Source organism: Chelmon rostratus, chromosome 7 (assembly GCF_017976325.1).
Source record: "Chelmon rostratus isolate fCheRos1 chromosome 7, fCheRos1.pri, whole genome shotgun sequence".
Classification (NCBI taxonomy): Eukaryota; Metazoa; Chordata; class Actinopteri; order Chaetodontiformes; family Chaetodontidae; genus Chelmon; species Chelmon rostratus.
The window spans coordinates 1,221,771-1,244,274 of NC_055664.1; the positions used below are offsets into that span (position 1 = coordinate 1,221,771).

Genomic DNA, 22,504 nt, shown 5'->3' on the forward strand with positions numbered 1-22,504 from the left:
TTTTTGGTGCATTAAATATCTCGTCGCGGCTATCGTCTTTCTCGTTTGCCTCGTTTGTCTGTTGTGTACAACACCTGCTTGCGTCACTGCCTGGGGACGCGATGGTGCATTCAGGTTGCCTTGAAAATACTAGAACATAGATAGAAATAGTCGATTTAACAATGGGATTTGCCGGTGTAGACAGGCTAGAAGAGATGCACCGCGAATTCACCCGTAAATTATATCCGATGCACGTTCATTCTATCGGTGCAGTCGCATCGCAAACGTTTATATCGGACCACCGATATGAATCGGTGAATCTCCACATCCCTAGTGTGAGTACATGTGTGTGTTGGCTGTTTTGTCAGCATGTGAGGCAGAAGGAAACCAACAGCCACCAGCAGGCCTGCCTCTGTCTGTTAGCTGTTAACATATACCGTAGTATTAGCCGGGTCAGAGCCAAGAGCCGGTGGTGTGTCCAGGGTGTGGAGGCTTCTGGCTGCTGTTTGCCACACAATTCAAGGCCAATTAGCCTGAAATGAAAAGCTAATGAGAGAGTATTTAGAGTTGACAGTAAGTAGGGCTTCTAAGTGGAGAATGATAGTGTTTTTCTGTGTCACTATCGCTTGTGGTGTGTGTGTGTGTGTGTGTGTGTGTGTGTGTGTGCGCGCGCCTGTGCGTGTGTGTGCTTGTGTGTGTGGACGGACGCACGTGCATGTGAGTGTGGCAGACATAGCAGACACAGGCTTGTGGGGTTTCCTTGTATAGAAACAACATGGCAATTATACGCTTAAGACCAAATAAACTGATGAATTTAAATTATTTCAGTTTCCAGAGTGTCTGCAGTTCCTCCAAAGGAATCTAAAGTTTTCTGAAGAATTATTTACCACTTTAACTCCACTGGAGCCACAAGTATGTCCATTACACACCTGTGGTACAGCCAAACGTTATTTGACAACTTTATTTTGAATTGTTGTACATATTAAAGATTCTGTATATGTCAGTTTGACAAAATAATCTCTACTGTAGCGCCACTTGCTTTGTTTTTCCAGAACTTTCTGTTGTACATTTATTTTGTAATGCATGGCCTAAAATATACCAAAATGGCCACCACAATCTGTTTAGTGTCTCACCTCTATCTACATGTATCTACATCGCACATAGACATACACATTTCAAAAAAGAGAAATGTGTTTACTGCCACACTTCAGAGAAAACACAAGCTGAATGAAGAAATTAACTGCAGAGTGTGACATGGCAGCTCCAGTCTGCCAAAAACTTCTCTCTGTGTTAAATAGTCCTTGTGATCACTGTTGTCACTGATCTCAACAATATTACCTAAAGAGGAGCAGAGCAGCATATCTGGTACATGTGCTCCATCAACCTCCTCCTCCACCAGACCCTCAGGGCACAGCTTTACATACTGGGGACAGAAATGAGCTGTGATAGACACAAGTATGTGTGTGTGTGTGTGTGTGTGTGTGTGTGTGTGTGTGTGTGTGTGTGTGTGTGTGTCCTGTCTGTGTGTCGTGACAAACAGAACAGGGAACACGTTGACCAGATGTATGTTTATGGTACTTCCAGAAATGGCTGCCTCTTGGGTATTGTGGGATTGTAACAATTGAAAGTAACATAAGATCACATTCACTCTCTACAGTGGTGTCAAAGGCTGCTAAATGCTACTGTATGACATTTCTTGCAGCACATGTATTAATAAGCACCATAACTTTGACTGACTTGTTGGTTGAGTTCTAAGCTGTTCTGAAGAGTCCAGTGCTTTGTTCTAAGACATTTCGCTAGTGAGCACACAATAGCTGTCAAACCTCTGATAATTGTTTTGTTAAACCACTAAATCATTCATGTATGCAGCCTTGCTTGGTATACCCTATGCATCCCCTTAAAACGTAGTATGATCCAGTCTGAGAACCCAACTGACACAATTTCAGATTACTTACAGATTACTGACACTTTCACAGTAGACGACTGGAATCAGGGTTTACTCTTCCGGTATCACCAGTGCAATCATATAAGTAATCATTTCTAAATCAGTTTACAAATAAAAAAAGGCATTCCTTACACATTCAGATCATGTCTTATAATTTCAGTTTAGGCATTTTCAGAGGATTAAATTCTTCCTGGTTATTATTATCTCTAATGTCTGACATAATGCAGATTTGCCAAAATGTTCTGTTTGTACAATATAAATATGGTTAAAAAAACAGAGCTCAGGTGCAGTCTACAGCCATGTCACTGACTCATTACTGTGCCTCTGTGCTGGCACTAGCTTTTCAAAGAGAGATGCGCTGACCTAGTAAAGCTGACTGAGAGTACTCTGAGACACTTCCAGGAGGAAAGTCCTCAAACCCTCCCTCCCCCCGGCCACCCCCACATCCAGCATCACTCAGATGACAGTTTAAGGTCAGATGAAAACTGAAGTGTTGTTTTGGCATTTCACTTGGGTGGATTCTAGCTTTTCTTGTCTGAATGACTGTTGAATTGTTTTTAAATGCAGGCTTAGGCATTGGTATGCATTGTTTGAAATGAGGTGGTTTATGGTCACGTTCGCAAAGCCAAATGATTTTTGTCTTTCAGTCAAGTCAAGACTGAATTCCGCTCCTGTCTGAAACAAAAAAAAAGTTTGTACTCTTACAGCAGCTGATTGTATATGTGTTTAACTGTTTGTGTGAATCTGACATTTACCCGTACACTTCAGCAGTGTGTTATTATCAGTGTGCTCGGATATGACCTGTCTTTTCCCGCCACAGCTCTTCATCCCTTGTGGTGGAAAGTGAAGAGTCATCAAAATTCAGACCACTGTGGCACTCCTATGGCCACAACATGGCTTTTACCGGATCAGGCTTTTCTCCCAAAACCCAGACTGGCACATATTTGTGGCTGTTTCTTTCAGAACAGTTTTTTTTTTTTCTGAAAAAGAGAACAAAATCTGAACACAGTGACTACTTGACTCAGTTTCAAAACCATATCTGTTTTGCTTCTGGAGATATTACATGGTTTTAAGACACAGGGCTGCAGTTTTCATGTATTTCAGGAAAAGGGTTATGATCGGGTCATGGTGTGGCAGCCCATCATTTTGACCTCTCTGGTTATTTCCTTTGATGTTTGTTTTGGTGATGTTACACTTCTCTTCCTAGCCATACAATTATTTTGTTCCTTCTCAAACCACCTCTGGTTTTTCTAAAACTTGCAATTGACTGCCAGTGTCCAGAGACCACACAAGGATGATGTCAGCCTTCATTTTGGTTGCCTGGTAACTGTGGACGCCCCCTCCCCTCCTCACTTTCAATCTCTCTAGTCCAATGGATAATTAGTAGCCTGTAAATGTGTTATATCCCTCACCCTGTTGCTAACCTTTTTCTCCCTGTCTCTGTCTGACTCTTTCTCATTCAGAATGGAATGACGATGGGATGGATGTGAATATGGGCCAGTGGGCAGGCATGCGAGCCCCATTCCTCAGCCTGGCCCTGCTGCTGCTGTTGCTGCTCTTCCAGCCACCACCCTGCTGTGGCCAGAACACCCAGCGGGCCTCTCAGGATGGACCTCACTTTGGCTTCACTCAGGCTGTCTACCACGCAACGGTTTATGAAAACTCAGCTGCACGTACCTATGCCAACAGTAAAGTTAAAATGGGCATCCGCCTGGCACAGCGCTCCTGGGAGATCCGCTACCGAATCACCTCAGGTGATGACGAAGGGTTTTTCAAGGCAGAGGAGTATGTGCTGGGTGACTTCTGCTTCTTGCGCATACGGACTAAAGGTGGCAATGCAGCTATCTTGAACCGAGAGATTCAGGATAATTATGTATTGACAGTGAAAGCCTCAGTCAAAGGAGAGGCCTTCCTTGAGACCTGGACTAAAGTCAGCGTCCAGGTCTTGGATATGAATGACCTTCGACCCTTGTTCTCACCCACCACTTACTCAGTCACCATCGTGGAGAGCACCCCTCTCAGAACTAGCATAGCACAAGTAACAGCCACAGATGCAGATATTGGCTCCAATGGAGAGTTTTACTATTTTTTCAAGGAGAAAATGGAGCTGTTTGCAGTACATCCAACCAGTGGAGTAGTTTCTCTCAGTGGAAAGCTGAATGTTGATGAGCAGAACCGGTATGACTTAGAAATCCTGGCAGTGGACCGTGGCATGAAGCTCTATGGAAATAATGGGGTCAGCAGCACAGCCAAGCTTTTTGTCCATGTAGAGCGTGTGAATGAGCATGCCCCTGTCATGAATGTGGTCACTCACAGCCCCTCATGGCTAGATAAAAACCCTGTTTACATCATGGTCACTGTTGAGGACCTAGATGAAGGCTTAAATGGAGAAATCGACTCAGTGGTCATTGTGGGTGGAGACCCCTCTGAGAAGTTTTTTGTAGAAAGATCTGAGGAAGGCCAGTTTGCCATAAAGGCCTCTGAGTCAGTTAATTGGGACACTTACCCTTATGGCTGTAACCTCACTTTGCAGGCTAAAGACAGGGGAACCCCCCAAAAATACTCTGCCGTCAAGGTTGTCCACATTATGGCCAAAAAACGTCAGACACTAGAAGCCAAGTTTGAGCTAGAGTTGTACGATGTTAGTCTGAATGAAATTTCACCACCAGGCACGATAGTAGAGGCTGTTAAAATCAAGCCTGAGCCTGATGATGCAGAATACATTCTGACACCATCTGCAGATTCAGTTTTTTTTCAAATTAACACCCTAACAGGCGTAATCGCTACCACTCGCTGGTTCACTCAAGTGACCCAGCATGTCTTCAATCTAGAGGTATTGGAAATAGATAGTGAGCTCAAAGTTAAAGTACGGGTCACCATTGAGGACGCCAATGACAACACACCAACTTTTGATCAGTCCTCTTATGAGATTTTGGTTAATGAAAGTGTACCAGTTGGGACCAATGTATTAACAGTTTCTGCAGTAGATGAGGATAAAGGAGAAAATGGATACATAACTTACAGCATTTCCAGCCTTCAACCATTACCATTCAAAGTTAATCAGTTTTCTGGTATCATCAGTACCACTAAAGAGTTGGACTTTGAATCCTCATCAGAGAGCTTTGTTTTTGTTGTCAGAGCATCTGACTGGGGGTCACCTTACAGGCGAGAGAGTGAAGTCAATGTAACAATCCACCTGGAAAATGTAAATGATAACCAGCCATTGTTTGAGAAGATTGCATGCCAGGGGGTGCTGTCAAGGGATTTCCCAGTGGATGAAGTGATTACCACAATGTCTGCGATTGATATAGATGAGTTAGAGCTAGTAAAATATAAAATAATTTCAGGGAACGACTGGGGGTACTTCGACCTCAATCCAGATTCAGGAGTCCTCACACTGCGACGTTCCCTTGCCACAGCCAGTCCAAAGAATGGTATTTTTAGTCTCAAAATAACTGCCACAGATGGTGAGAACTTTTCTGATCCTATGTTTGTTAACATCACAGTTGTTTATGGGAAATCTCCTCCCAAAAGTTTCAACTGTAAGGAGACAAAGGTAGCCCAAAAGTTAGCTGAAAAGTTACTCAAAAAGTCCAAAGCTAGCACCAAGCCCAAAATCGAAGAAGGTTTTATTGACCTTTTCTCTGTCAATCGGCAAACACCCCAGTTTGACAAAGCTTTTCCCACAGATATTGCTGTGCGGGAAGACCTAAAGGTTGGCTCGAGTGTTTTCAAGGTGAATGCCTATGATGGTGACACAGGTTTCAATGGTCAGATTCTATACTCTATTTCAGGTGGAAACACTGACAGTTGTTTTACCATCAACATGGAGACTGGCGTTATCAGTGTCTTTCTACCAATGGACAGAGAAAAGAGGGATCGCTATCTCCTTAACCTCACTATCTATGACCTTGGCCTGCCACCGAAAACTGCTTGGCGTTTGCTGACTGTCTACTTAGAGGATGCTAATGATAATGCACCCCAGTTTTTGCAAGACGGAGGCTATACAATTGTCATACCCGAAAACACTGCCATTGGTACAGATGTCATCCAAGTTGATGCCACTGACAAAGATCTTGGATCCAATGGGGAGATTGTGTACTCTGTTTTGACCAGCACCACCCAGTTTGGTATCAACTCCACAAATGGAATAGTGTATGTTGCAGGCCAACTAGACAGGGAATTTGTTTCTGCTTTTAACCTGAAGATTGAGGCCCGGGACAAGGCTGAGAAAGGAAGCCAGAGGTTTTCTGTGACCACTTTGAAAATCATACTGGAGGATGTGAATGACTGTCCTCCACTATTTATCCCTAGTGTGTACAAGGCCAGGGCTCTGGAGGATCTTCCAGTTGGAACTGTTGTGGCCTGGTTAGAAACCCAGGACCCAGATTTGGGGTTGGGAGGCCAGGTCCGGTACTCTTTAGCCAATGACTACAATGGATGGTTTGAGGTAGACAGGGTCAGTGGGGCTATTCGCCTGACCAAGGAGCTGGACTATGAGACCCAGCAGTTCTACAACCTCACCGTGAAGGCCAAAGACAAGGGAAGGCCTGTTTCTCTTCTCTCTGTCACCTTTGTGGAGGTCGAGGTTGTAGATGTGAACGAAAATCTCTATGCGCCGTACTTTTTTCACTTTGCCTTGACAGGATTGGTTAAAGAGAATGCAAGGATTGGAACTACTCTACTCCAAGTCACAGCTAAAGATGACGACACTGGCAGAGATGGAGAAATCCAGTACTCCATTCATGATGGGAGTGGGCTTGGACGTTTTGCCATTGATGAAGAGACCGGTGAGTTTTCTTTGAAAATTGTCTTTTGTGTACCATGCTTTTAATGAGTTTTGCCTTATTCCTATGACTAAACTAGATAAAATTGAAGATGAAAGAGAGTGGAAAACTGCACTTGACTGTATAAATCTTTAATTGACTTTGCTCAGAGAATTAGATGTGGACAGAGTGTCATGGAAACTGTTCAAAAGCACCCAAATAGACATCAGCTAATGCACAAACACATTGGTGGTTGAAAATTTTAAAAAAAGTAGCTACAAGAAAGAGATGCACCTTCATAGAAACAAAGATCAGGGAAGCTCAGGCTCAGGCGCAGTCTCAAAATGCAGTTTTTATAGTCTTCTAGACAAAACTACACTGACCTCAACTTCATTAACTTATTGATAGCTCCATCTCAAAATTTGGTCAGTTTTTACAGTTTGGACAGTTGTTACAGTGTTAAGTAATGCTCTGACCTTGATCAGTGATCAGACCTTGACCTTGATTACTATCCCGTAAACACGCATTCACATGCACAGGACATAGGTACCGTTCCTTCTGTGTTCGTGGTTCACAGATCATGTTCTTTCAATCTTGCCTTACCTAGTCGAGTCTCTTTCGCAAATCACTGTGACACAGAGAATAAAATAGAGAATATACTGTATAGACTTAAGTAAAGTGCTAACTAATGATTTTACATCCACAACAGTCCAGTAGACCAACATGTACATCAGTACTCTTAATTGTAGAAGAGCTGCTCTTGAATTAGTAAGAAAATATTTATATATTTATACATATTGCCAGATTTAGGATTTTGTTCTGGTGAAACTGCAAAAACACTGCACACCGCACACAACCCCTCAACCGCCCACTCCAGCTGAAGGGCTGAAAGTGGTTGATAGGAAAGTTTTTACTTACTATACACTGTATCTAACACACACTTACACACAGATTCACACACCCCCGCACATACATGGTCGTTAACACGGTGTGGTTCTCCCAAGGTGATGAACAGGAGCAGAGTGGAGGGAAAGATTTATGGTCCTTGTTACCCAAGCATTGGCAAGTCTCATAAATCAGTCCCAAGCTGTGAACGCACGCACACACAGACGCAGACACTTCTGGGGTCATTACATAGACTTACATTCATTTCCTGGAGACTTACCATAACCACCACTTGCCTAGCCCTAACCCGTATCCTAACCTTAACCTAAATCTAACCTTACACTAACCTGAATCCAAGTCAGTTTACATTATGGGGATTTGCATTTTGTCCCCACAACATGAGTAATACATGGCCACACACACACACACACACACACACACACACACACACGCACACACACACACACACAAACACACACACACACACACACACACACCTCAGTGACTAGCTCTGTAAACCATGTTTACATTATATTAACTTATATTAACCAGGTGTGGCCTGGGTGGACAAGGTTGAGCAAGCAAGTGAAAACCACTGGCTGACTATGACTGGCTGAGACTGCTGTCAATCAACCACCTCAGACTCACAAAGTTTTTGGTTTAAAATAATTCCTCAACTTTCTTCCCCTTCTTCGTCATCTCTATACCCTCATCCCTCCATCCCTAGCTCCTTTTCCCCTCATCCCTCGACCCTCATCCTTCCTTCCCTTCACCCCTCACCCCTTATCCCTGCATCCCTTCATCATCTTCCCTCATCCCTTCATGCATCACCCTACAGCTCTCATCCCTTTGTGACACAAAGCATGCTGTAGATCTGTTGAATTGAAATGACCTGCATGTGACTTTGTCCTGTACAGCCCATTCCTCACTCAATGGAACAGTCATCCAGTATGTGTTTCTTTTAGGGACAGGCAGCAATACGTTTGACCATAAGCACTAGCAGCTATTGACACACTTGGCACATTACAGGAGCTGCACTCCTTCTGTTACCATAAGTAGTGAATTAATGACTGTATTTATCATAATTGCAGACTGGGAAGGAGCATGGGTGTTTTGTTGAGTACTTTGCTCTGCTGAGGTACAGCTTGGATATGGAGCATCTGTGTGTGTGTGTGTGTGTGAGTGTGTGTGTGCGTGCAGAGGCTGGGAATGATCATGAATTAGTGATATTTGTATGTTTTATTGCATATTGACTGGGGATAAAGCCACATGGGATTTTGGCTGATTTTAATGTTTTATACAAAAAGTCTTTCATTTTAAATAAAAAAAAAATGTAGCAGTGATCGTCTTCAAAACAACCTAAAGAGAAGATTAAAATAAAATGGAGCCACAGTACTGGTCACCGTTTCACTGGCAAGTGATGATTGAAGATTGGAAACATTACAGAAAAAACTCACATCCCAAATGTGCTTCCATGCTAAAGATGGACATTTTTGGATGGAGTTGAATATGATTATGTGAGCATTTTCAAGAAATAGACGGTACCATTATACAAAAACTATGCTCATAAAGGTTACCAAACATATGGATCAGGAAGAGGATTATGGAAAGAAATTCTTCATTTAGCAAGGATCAAAAGAGCCCCATTGATTGACGTTCATTGCTGTGCAGTGTATCTTCCTAATCAAGAGCTTTGTCTAATTCAGTGTGAAGCCATCATGCAAGAGTATTACATAAGGCCAATGCCACTGGAAATGGAATTTGGAACAGATTGCCGGAAGCCCATGGCAAAGTGTGTGGAATTGGTTAAAAAATTCAGACAGGGGACTGACGAAAAGGTGTAATGAATCTTTGACGAATCCAGAGTGGTTGAGTCCAGGAAGGGACGGGTCCAGGTTCTTCGGTCAGAGCAGACTTCGGCAGGGTGTGGATGACAACAGGTGAATATTTGGGCACCTGAGCACAGACACACAAAAGGAAGGTCAGGAAGGCAGCTAGCAGGCAAGGCAGAAAACTGACAAAAAGGTTTGTTTGGTCTAGTCATGACCATGCAAGTAGCCAGATGATTCAACAAATACTGGCTGAAACCCTGGTGCTTATATATTGTGTAGGCAGGTGAGTCTTGATGGCTTGATTGAGCACAGCTGTGCTCAGAAGAGAAGGCTGGTTCAATCGGCCATATCCTGCATTGACACAGACGGAAAAGGGAGGAAAACACTGGAGCACAAAGAAAAAGAGGGTAAACTGCAGTTCTCTACAAGTTCTGCTTGTTTTAAACTGCAGGCAGAGCAGTAAGTACTTGTTTTCTGAAAGAAAAGACAAGACATTCGGATATAAGAGTCGCACTTGAAGGCATGCAAAGAGCAGTTGGAGTGAGAGGCCAAGATTGCTGCATCAGACTCCAAGGTAAAGGTTTATGCAGGTTATGAAGGTAGTCAAGGTGGTATGAATAATTACGACAAGTGAAAAGAGCAGATTCAAAGGACACTTATGTTAAAGATGAAAAATGATGAGACACAAGAAGTGAGCTTTTCTGCATCTGTACACTCACAGACTGCTAATGCTCATGTTGGAGCTTTGTCACATGTAGCAGCCAGTTCAGCAGCACCTCCAGATCATTGACAGCAGGATATTTTAACACATCACTGACTCAGGACCGTGTTGTCATGTTCTTCAAGCCACAACCAGATATTGTACTTTCTCATAAACAGACCACAGACATGTTGGCCTGCAAGAGTACAACAAGGCTTGCTGAAGGTATTGCTGAAGTACTGTCCAGGAAGTCCTGTTTGATTGATTGATGACTGATGATGATGATTATATTAGTCAAAGACACGACAGCAAGTGGCATTTTTATCTTTATCTTAATTTTAAAAAGCATGTAATTACTTGTGGATCTACAAGTAATGTACAATTAAATGTACTTGATTGGCCAATTTATTGGCTTGCCAGATGACACTGTGCTTGCAGAATTAAATTTGGTCTGACTACATCCTTAGGTGCTGTTTTTTCTGTTTGTGATGCTGCTGTATAGCTGTACAATATGCCCAGAGTGTGTGTGGTTGCAACCAACAACAATATCTGGCTAGTACTTGGATGTTTTCTGTATGTGTGACCGTTTCCTTCCAAGTGCTTTGTTTCCCACTGTCCAGACACAGATTATGGACAGGTGATCTTAAATACATTCCTTTAGGTTGGTCCTGTTATTGATCCTGAGATTTGCTACAGCTTCAAGTCCCTCTCCAGGAGTATACAGATGGATGGGTGTACTGTACTAAAATCATTTAGATAATCAAATAGGGTAGGGCAGAGGCAGTGTGTCTGGCAGTTGAGATCAGAAAACAGGGACACTCACAGCTAGAAGATCCCCGGTTCGATCTCGCCTGGGGTCTTTCTGTGTGGAGTTTGCATGTTCTCCCTGTGCAGCGTGGGTTTTCACCGGGTTCTCCGGCTTCCTCCCACAGTCCAAAAACATGTTGAGGTTAATTGATAACTCTAAATTGTCCATAGGTGTGAATGAGCGGTGTGCGTGGTTGTTTGTCTGTATATGTAGCCCTGTGGTGTCCCCTGCCTTCGCCCGAGAGACGGCTGGGATAGGCTCCAGCCCCCCCCCCCCCCCGTGACCCTGCAAAGGATTCAGCGGTGTATAGATGATGGATGGATGGATGGAAAATATGACTGCTTTTACTAGTATTTATTTCCTATACTGGAGACACACAGGTTGACTGTCTTGCTGGAAAGGGAACTAAACACATACTGAGACTGTGTTGACATTCTCTTTGCACTATCTATGCACACTCTTCGCATGCACTATGGACCAATCGCAATCAAGCATTGTTCAGCATCCGTTAGAGATATCAGTTGCCATCTCATAGTTCTAACATTGCTGTTAAACAAGCCTTACCAATATATTCTATATGAATATTACAAACTGCAGCCAACAATTAGGCCAGTTACCTTCAGAAAGTTGAAACTGAGGTCAGGAGAAGGAGAAGTGTATCTATGTGTGTGAAAGATTCTGCCTTATGATATGTGTTTGAAAAAAATGCCTTTTGTTACTGTACTATACTATTGTGTGTGCAGTTGCATACTCTTTGAATGCATTAGGTGAAGAAAAAGCAGAACTTATCAGAAGGTTGATGGTTTTGACCTGGCCTCAGCAGTGTACATATCCAAGTATCCTTGGGCAAGATACTGAACTACAAATTGCCCCCAATACTGTTCGTTGGCATGTAAGTTTGCGTGAATTGGTGAATGCAGACTTGTGTTGTAGAAGAGCTTTGAGTGGTCATCATTTACGATTTACCATTCAGGTAAGATGTGTTGGTAGGCAGGCGTACAGTAACACAGCAACTTTATTATTATTATCATTATTATTATTATTATGATTATTATCAGTTATTAGTTGTTTCTACTACCACTACCACTGCTACTACGCTGTATGCTACTATGCTAACACTGGCTCAGAAGGCAGAAACAGCTTTTCAAAAGCTGATCAACTTTAATACGAGACATGATAAGATGGAACGTAATTCAAAGTTGATATTTCCTGATATTTAGAGCTGTTGCCTACTGACTTTGGAACTAACATTATTCAGCCGCTTGATCCAAATGTTGGTTGGTTCTGATGCAGAACCTATAGGTTGATCAGTTTCAGTTGCTGATCTTCAAAGTTGCAGTATGTGATGTCATCAGCTGGATCATTTTAGGAATCATTTTGATTTTCCAGAACTATTGAAACACCCAGTGCAATCTGATTGTAGAGTGGTGTTATAGAGTGGATGTTGTTCCCTCACAAATAATATTTATTATTATTGAAAAAACACCTTAATACTGTTGAAATTCTGCCGTAAATTTACAGAAATTATTTACAGTGTGTATATATATATATACACACACACATATATTTGTTGTAACCTTGTCAAGAAAAGTATATATATATTTACAGTATATATACACAGTTGCCCATAAAGTTGGAATAAAATATTTTTTACCTCTTCTCATGAAATGATTGTGACAATGTGATTTATTCTTGATAAAGTGCATATCTTCTCAAAACTATTGATCAATTTCTTCCAAAAATATCACAGTGAAAATTAAACCACAAACAAAATTGGAGGTAAAGAACAATAGGATGAAGGGCTTTGTTTCAATTTTTCAGCCTTGGTCAATTTAACAGGAAACACATATTTGAGGGGACTCCATGCATGAGAATGTCCAATGTTAGTCTTTCAAATGTCACTCAGTCAGTAATATTGAGTATGGCCACCCCTGACATGGCTCAGTGTTCAAGACGTCATGGTATACTGTCCACAAGCTTGTTGAAGCGATCAATGGAAAGGCGACCCACTATTCAGTCAGATCCCAGGCTAATTCCTGTAGACTCTGAGGAATATTGCCCCTCTCATTAACGGCTTGGCCTAAGGCATCCCAGGAATGCTCGATAGGGTTCATGTCAGGGGAGCAAGCAGGCAATGGCATCTGCTGCGGTTGGTTCTCGCTGGCATTTTGGAGCTGGTTCCCCTGGAGGGGGAGTGCCGTTGCTGTTCATAGGGACCAGAAGCAGCAGGCCTGGATTGTATTGCTGAAGCATGTAATAGACCTGCCGAGCCACTAGTGGATACTATGTCAGTGTGATGGTTTGCGTCGCCTACACATGAAAGTAAACATGTGTATGAAGGTGCAGTATCAGTAGGGGGCAATAATGATGGTAACAAAGAACAAATGTATTAAGGATAACAAAGTCCATCTAGGGGTGGAGGTTGGACATGGCTTTCACACAGAAGACCAGGGTTTGATTCCCACGTAAAACCAATACTCATTGTTGATTGTTTTAATGAAGTAGTTATTTTAAGACAGACCAGATATTTTCCTAAACCAAACCAACTAGTTTTGGTGTTTAAACCTAAGTTAAAAGTGTGACCATCGCCTTAAATATTTCTCAGCAAACTTTATTTTGCAAGTCTACCTGGAGGTTGCATTCTTTCTAACTTGACAGCAGAATGAGAAAGTGTTGTTTTCATGCCTAGGCAACACATCGCTGTGGACCAGCAGGTGTGTTACGCGCTTTGGCATGATACCGGGTTTGATGGAGAGGGAAGAGGAGGCATTGATATAAGAAATTAAAAGCAGAATTAGTTTTAGCAAAGCTGCTCACAGCAGAAGTTGAAGTCTGTGAAGACAGAAGCGGGATATCCTTCAGCATGATCCAATATGTGGTAATGGAGGCACAGTAAACAATCAGATTAGGATCAGTTAAGAACATTCAGAGACATCAGTTTCAAAAAGGTGTTAAAAACTACCTGCTTATATGCACTACTATGTGGAAGCTGAAAATCTTAGACAAAGATGTCTTACAAACTAAATAAAACCAGATGTACCTGCAACTTGGGTGAACAGGCACTTCACAGGAGCCTTGTCTTCACCGGGAGTGAATGAAGACGTCTCTTATTCATGTGCTAACCTTTACATTCATTCAGCTACTGTGTTACTCTCCCTCATGCTGATACAGACTTCCCCTCTCTTTGCCGAGCACTTTATCACTCTAATGATAGTTGGCTAAAGAGGGTTCTGCTCATGGGGTCTCAGGTCTAATCCTTGCTCATAGGTGAAGCACTAGCTGAGGACTCATAATGACCTTCAGACAGGCCAGTGTAAAGGGAGTGTGATGAAGGGTTCTTGCTGCTCATTTCTCGCTAATAACATCTTCACAATCTGACATGGCTGATCTCCTGGCTTCTCACACCTACAGCCCCTCTTTATCCATGCTGTTGTTCATGATTCCGCCATTATCTTGCCAAACTCCACGGGGGGATTTAGCTGTTTTACTGATGCAGGGCCTGCACTGTTTGTTGAAGTTTAATGCTCAAGCTGCTGTCTTTCTTCTTTCTTTTTTCTCAGTCTCTCCTCATCCTCTCCTTCTCCTCTGGCCTTTACTGAATGAGGAATGAATGAGGTAGCAGATATAAAACGCTGACTGTGGTGGAGAGAGAGAGAGAATGTATGTTTCTCTGTGAAACAGACTGAACCCATCCCTCTACAATCTGAATGTTTGTCCTGAATGACTTTTCAATACTTAGCAAGATGTGTTTACTACAAAAGGCTAGATCGCCACAGGATCCATTTGGTATGCAAGGGTCTCCAGTGAATTAAGTTTTCGTTGTTAATTGTATGGGTTTTGAATCCAGTTCAGATTGTATTTTGAAGCTGTAATGCCTATCATGGTTGCCAATACAATGATATTGTGAAAGGTGAGATTTATTATCAGATTGAGTGAAAAAGTACTTGACTGATGCTGGACTGACTGCAGAGATTAAAATCAAACTACAATGTTATTGTTTCCACTCTTTCCCAAGCTTCCATCTAACTCTGCTTTCACCACCATTCTCCTCTCACTTTTGTCTTTCTTAAGCACCTTTCAGCCCTGTTGACATGAGTGGAGGTGACAGCAGAGATGGAGGTGGAGTAGATATCAGAGCAAAAACTTACTCGCCTGTAGCTTTATGTTGTCCATCCTAATTTTTCTCACTGATATTTCATTTGTTGTCTTGTATGTCATATAGATTTCATATTTTTGCTTTATTCCATTAAAACTTCCAATGGAGTTGAGTATTGTACTGAACAGTGTGGCGACCATCATAAACATGATTAAACTGTACTATCTGGTTGGTGAACTGAGTGGAAGAATGACTCCTGTCCCATTCCGTTCCCCTTCCTGTGATGAATGAAAACTATTATACTGTACTATTATACTCAAGTACTGTTACTCAAAAGACATTTTACTGAAGTGAAAGTACTTGTGTAAAAATGTGCCTAGATAAAAGAAAAGAGTTAGTTAAAATGTGCTCTGAGTAAATGTTACTGTGTTACATTGGTGAAATGATTGTGTGTGTTTTGGGTGGGCGTACCTTGATACACGTGATATACTGTATGATGTTACTGTTAAATTACTGTTAAACACCTATAGGGTCCAGTTGTATTCAGTGTCACTCCAAAAACCCTAGAGGGACAATTTCACATCACAGCACTAAGCCCAGATGTTCCAACCAACACTAAATTCCATTTCTATTGACAGATTTTGCAGCCAGTGTTTACCACTAATTATCAATTACAGATGTGTGACAGCCTTCCTCTGTAGCTGCTATGTTCTCACTTGTCATCATTCTCTGATCCTTGTGCACAGTGAAGTCCTCAACAATCTGGTCTTGGTTCAGCAGATACCTGTCAACATTGGGATTTGAAAATAAAGGAAAATTTCTGCCACCCCGCCCTCGACCATCCCACCACCCTTTCCACTGTCCACATACCCCAATTAGGCAAGGGTACACTCAGTGAATCCTAGAACCATCACTAGGTCACTTTAAAATATCAGAACAACAAGGATTGGGTGAACTGTTTCCTACTATAAGTAAATGACTTTTGGGGTTGAAAAATACAGTGCTTGAAATTTGTTTGACATTGGAGTTAAATGACATATCCTGAACAAAGATAGGTCCCAGATTCCAGACAGTGGTGCTGGAGACCAGGGCAATGTCATCCAGAGTAGCTATATCATTAGGTCATTAGGTAGTGAGTTTCTAAGGTGTTGAGGACCAAGATAAGATAAGATAAGATGAGATAAGATAAGACAAGACTTTATTAATCCCCAGCGGGTATTACAGACAGCAGGTAATAGCAGTTGGGGAAAAATTGCCGTAAAAATATACTGGTAAAAAATTCTATCGAATTATACAGTTTTTAAACAATTGCACTTGGGTAGAAATTGCACATGGTGCAGATAAAGTGACTACAGCATTTATGCTAGTGCACAGTAACAAATGTATGTATGTATATATGTGTGTGTGTATATATATATATACACACACACACACACACACACATACATCTGTGTATGATAAATCACACATCGGTGCAAAAAAACAGTCTGAATAAGGACCCAGTGCTACATTAAGCAACGCTGGAACTGAACACTCTGACAGCTGTTGGTATGAAGGACCTGCGATAGCGTTCCTTCTTACAGAGTGGATGCAGCAGTCTGTTACTGAAGGAGCTGCTGAGGGCCCCCACTGATTTTGGAGAGAAAGGGGAGGTTAGATATATGTCTATAGTCAGCTAAAACGCCTGGATCAAGAGTGAACTTTTTAAGAATAGGATAAATTACAGCTACTTTAAGGACTGACTGACTCCCATGTTGCTATACTTGAGGTTTGTTCCATTTTGCCCATTCATGGTAGTTTTCATCCAAGTCAAGGGTCTATGGACAGAGCATGTCATATTCTGTGCAGACTGTGAAGCCACTTGAGACAAATGTTTTGATTAGTGATAAAGGGATGTAAAAATGAAATTGATTTGACTTGAGTGAGGTTTGAAGCCACGTGGAGGACAGAACAAATCACATCTATGTCACGTTCCGCAGATGTGCCTGGTGGAATCTTTGGCTTATAGTTTAGACAGTCCTAAGTCCACTGCTGCAGTGGAAGGTTCCAGTTAATGAAGGCCACGACAATGCCTTGCTATCATCCTTCATCAGACCGGTCTGCTCTCCGAGTTGCAAGCTCCACTCTCCAAGCTGACGAGTTACTTGCTGCAAGCAAGGCTAAATTAGATTAAGGAACCCAGTGCATTTCCAATTACTACACATTATGTGTGTGTGTGTGTGTGTGTGTGTGTGTGTGTGTGTGTGTGTGTGTGTGTGTGTGTGCTGTAAACGATCATTGCAGTAATACCTCACTCATCATTTTTTAACGTCAGAAGGGTGATCAGTAATCTGTAGAGCTGATATTGAAGCAATGTCAATAAAAATGATAAAATTAGCCTGATATTGTGATATTTCAAAATTGCTGTGTGGACTGCCAATGTAATAACAAAATGAGTAAAACTAACAACCTAAAGAAGCGTGAATGTTTTGCTCTGAGGTCTCTCAACATTGCATCGGTTGCTAGCTCTTGAAAACCATGTGTGGCTCTGGTCTGAAGTATGCGTGAGGTGCTTACTTTCTCACCTAATATTCCTGCTTTATAAATACAAGTTTATGTTTCAGAAAAGGCGTACACGTGGTTTTTGTGCGTAAACATCAGGCACATCTGATACATCTGCTCCCCACTCTTGGTGTGGATGGTGTGAGGAGTGTTAGTGTAATTTGTGTGAAATAAATCAGGTGGTGGTCTTTTTTTTCTTTTGAGCAAGCACAGATATAGTGACATTTGTAAACATGTGTTACACCACAGTCGTGTATATCAAAACATGCACAACTTTGAAGGAGTAGCAAAGCAGAAGAGGAGATGAAACATTAAACAGTGGATTTGGTGGTACCACACAGACGTCCTTTGAAGTCCTTTGGACACCAGTAAGACTGGTTGAGATGGTTCCCATGGTGTATACCTTCCTAATGCACACACACACACACACACTCAGACTAGTCAATGTTTACATCAAGCAATACTGCAAATTGGATGTATTTGCCTCCAGCTTTAGCAGGCATCATTAAAAGACAGTGAGTGCCTGCCTAGTGAATTACAAAGGGCCTCCACTCTCTTGGATTAGTGCAAATGCTTATCACTGCCTTAATTAATCTTCTCCTAATTCCCAATTAAGCCTGAGACTCACTTGGTCTGGCTTTCCCCAGATACCCAGCAGCCTTCAGGCCAGTCAGCCTCAGGAGCCTCACACCTTACTCCAGCTAGAGTCAGGGCTGCAGAAGACAAAGCTCTTTCATGTCAGTATTTTATCATAGCCATCTCATTTAATGGACTGAATGTATAGAATGTACTCTGTTCTGCTTCAGAACTCACTGAACGGAATGAAGTGAGCTGATCTTGATGATGATAAAATGGTGTCATGATTACCAAAACGCTTCAGGTGATGTAGGTCTACAGCACACCCGTTCTGTACTGTCTCAGGGATTGTATTGCGACATCACTGTTTTAGAAAAGATTTTGTATGTGATGAAGTCTGGCCCCAAAACAGCTTTAACCTAAAATGATAATAATGATGATTTAATGATGTTTAATAAAATCACAGCAAAATTGACCATATAACTGCTGTATACAGGTAAATCGGAATCAAGCAGTCCTTTTTACCTCTCTTTTTTTTAAAAAAAGGATTTGCTGTAACATTGATGGGAACCATAAGTACCTATTTTATGTGACTGCTACATCCCCCACTGGTACAGCAGGTGGCAGAGTATGTAGAACGTTAGCTGTAACATCTAGTGATGACAAGTCATTCACTCAAATAACACCTACTGTTGACAGGTATGTCAAGTGCTTTGCCCTAGAATCTTTAACTTACCAACTGCAATGGTGCAGTACAATTACTGTACATGAGTACAATTTTGTAAGAAAGTACTTGTATATTCAAGAAAATATATCATATATTTTCTGCTACATTCATTGAACTGCGGTAGTAATATGTAGTACTTTGATTTTGCATATAAAACATATAACCTTGTTAAATATAATACGTTGTTTTCGGTTCCTTTGCTGATTAGACACACTCAAGTTGGAATACTTTTGATACTTTAAGTACAATTTGCTCATAATACTTCAAATTCAGGGCTTCACTTACTACACTGTGGTATTGTTACTTTTCTCAAATAAATGATCTGAGTACTTTTGTCACGACTGCTAGACTGATAACCTGTTAATTTGGGATTTATTGTAAAACAAAATTATGTCCACATGACATCCATGCTGTATTGCTAAATTGATCATGAGATTAAACTTTTCTGTTATTATCCACTGCTTTATATTTTAAGATTAAGACATAGTTAGGAACTGAGTTCTGGCCCACCACCATGAAATGAACCCGAGGCTGCTGGTGTCTGCTGGCAGCAACATGCAGCTGTAATGGATAGAGACTAGATAAAGGTGTAGACCAACAAAGGGCAGCCTGTTTTATTTCCGGATAGTGCTTCTGGTGAATCAATGAGAAATTTTGAGGAGCACTGGATTTGATAATTGAGCAGGTGTTCTCAGTTGAATTGAAATTCAAACATACTGTCAGTTATGTTAAATAGTAGAACCTGACTCATACAGTAGCCTGGTTGACATTAGCATCCATTTTTCACATCCAATTTTCATATCACAGATATACTGAGTTTTATCAACATGTATAAACGTGTGTTTATGATATAGGTTTGCCCATACCACACATAATTTATTCTACATTTTATTATTGTTTTCTATAGTGTATAGTATTTATAGTTAGGCTCTTATTTTACTCTTCTTAACTTTAATATATTTCTGTTGTATCATGCTGCCTCTTGCTCTGTTTCTTACTGAACATTCATTACAGTTTTGGTAATAATAACAATATTAATTTCCACTGAAGTTTACTTTTAAAATTTGCTTTTGAACTCTTCAGATCTTGTTTAACTTAAAAATGTCCTGATCTTGGGATCCTTATGAAAAATGTTGTGTTCACATAAAAACAGATATGAGCTGATGTATTATCAGGACTCGGACTATATATACCTGAGGCAACAATGAACAGGTGGAGACAATCAGGGCAAGGTAGACAATCAGACAGGGGGGAGGGCACCAGGAAGTCAAGGGTCTGAAACGAGAGGAGAGTTAGGTTTCACAATAAAACAGGAAGTGTACTACGAGACATGACACCAGTGAACAAGACACATTAACAGACTCGATGAGACATGACATCAACACAAGAACAGATCTTTTTCCAGTGCAGTGCTTCCTGGTCAGACAGCCCATATATGTGGAGTTTGGATATGAGTCAAAAGGCCAGTAGCTCACAGACTGTAACATATTCACCACATTTTCATTCTCTATCATTCAGCTTTCAGTGGTTTGCTGCAGCATTGCAGCAGCTCTGCTTTGTTTCTGCTCGGTGCTGAGAGGAAGCTGATTGGATAGCAATGCAGACTATTTTGCACCCTCCTCTCCAGTGTGTTTTCTGTCGAGCACTCCTGTGACATTTGTTGTTAATTCCACACTCTTAATTGGAAAGCAGGCTTGTAAGCAGGAGCTTAGGCTATTAGAAGCAGTGTTGTAGCGTGGTGCATAGCTATTTATGGCAGTTCAGTCAAGGGGCTAGAGGGAGGCAGAGATGAATGAAGAGTGAGGCAGAGAGAACACAGCACAGGGCAACTCTGAATTAATTATGGCTAACCTTGAACGATGAATTGTCCCACAGGACAAAAACAGTGACGCACTGTTTGTGGTCTTGATAACATATCCTGCAGTTTACCTCAGTGTGTGTGCATGTGTACCAGAACAGTGACTGAGAGAGAGATTCTTTACACAGGATGAATGATTAACAATGCAGCTTTGCAGAAAGTGTCCAGTCTACTGGTCTGATGGTAGCAATTAAAGGTGTGTAGGACTGTCAGTGATTCAGTATAATATTCATAGTTATATTTCATTTGGGTATTATTACCAGACATTTCAGAAATATTGTATTTTGGTTACCTTAGGTTTAGCCTTTTACAATTGTAGAGGAAGGGGTCCTCTTCCATGGAGTCCATGTTTTTACAGTAGCCCAGAACAGACAAACCAAGCACTGGCTTTATGCATTTCTAGTGTCCATCATAGGGAGAATGAGGTGAGGAGTTTCAGTTGGTTGCAATCTGCAACCTCACTGCTAGATGCCAGTAAATCCTACAAATGGGACCTTTAAGCAATACATCCAGAATTATTTTGATCCCAAATGGATTTTGATGGTAATATGAAGGACAAAAATAAACAGCAATTTTATGTTTTATCCTACCTCTCTATGCTCGAGAGACATCTGAAAGAGAAAAGAGAGAGAGTTTTTATTTCATTTCACTTTTGGTTTGTTTTATTAGCTTTAGGAAAGTGTTGAATGCACTGCAATAAACCCACCAACTGTTCATTAACCACTCAGTATTTACTCCCCATATCTTAGATAAATAACACAGCACTGTAGCCTCGTGATATATGCAGCAGTTGGAAGGTTTGCCTTGTTTCATTGCTAAGCTGTGCAATCATCAAATTTATGTTGTTTCATTCAGAAAGCAGAAGGTTGGTTGTGGGGATTGTGATTAATTGATGTTTTCTGTTTGAAAAAACACAAGCAGCCCATGCTGACCAATCACAGTTCTTGAAGACCCAATGCAGTATATTTGTAGCCTCTGGAGCCTCATGTGTAGTTAGGGGGCATGCATCATGTACAGCTACATATACAGCAAACTCAAGCAGTAATCAAAGCAAAGAGTTTGTTGGTGCAGCAAGAACAACCATCCAAAAGAAAAGGGGCTCACTGTCTTCTATTTCAATGCTATATCTGGCATTGAAAAACAATTGAAGAAACATGACTTTTCAGCAATGCTCCTGTCTGAATAATCCACAGTCCTCACTTAGGAGCTACTTTTTGCCCAAGAAACTGTCCCTATGGAATCTCTTGACAGTGTGTTCTGTGTCTGTGAAGACTAATTTCATAAGACATTCAGGTAATAAACTATTATAAAGGTTTGTTAAAAACACTGCACAAGAGTACTTGAGGAGATGTTACATTTTCTCCAAGTTCTTTTAAGACCCAAAATACCATACTGAGACAGGAAGACAGGAGGTGAATAAAGGTTAACAATTTAATGAATGTCAAGGGAATGTGCAAAAGACGAGTCCAGATGAGTCCACAGTAACTGAGTCCGAGCAGAAACAGGACCACGTTCTCGGTGAGAGCAGACTGACAGGGCAGGAATGACAACAGGTGAGGATTAGACACCTGAGCATAGACAGACAAAAGGGTCAGGACGACAGGTAGCAGGCAAGGCAAAAAGACTGACAAAAGGTACTTAGCGCTCACAGGTCTTGGTCATTAGCAAGCAGCAAAGTAGACAATTTGACAAATACTGGTTGAAGCCTTGGTGCTTCATATACTGTAAGGTCAGCTGAGGCTTGACTGCTTGATTGAGTGACGCTTTGCTCAGGAGGAGAGGAGGCTGGGC

General features: G+C 41.5%; 1 protein-coding gene across 2 annotated transcripts in view; it reads left to right on the plus strand.

Moving 5' to 3' along the window:
* The first annotated feature begins 3,404 nt into the window (after positions 1 to 3,404).
* fat3a (FAT atypical cadherin 3a) overlaps positions 3,405 to 22,504 on the plus strand; it is a 113,630-nt gene continuing 94,530 nt past the window's right edge. For both annotated transcript variants that reach the window (XM_041940276.1, XM_041940277.1), the window contains exon 1: positions 3,405 to 6,714. In XM_041940276.1, the coding sequence (XP_041796210.1) occupies positions 3,405 to 6,714 (3,310 nt within the window). The remainder of the gene's footprint in view (positions 6,715 to 22,504) is intronic.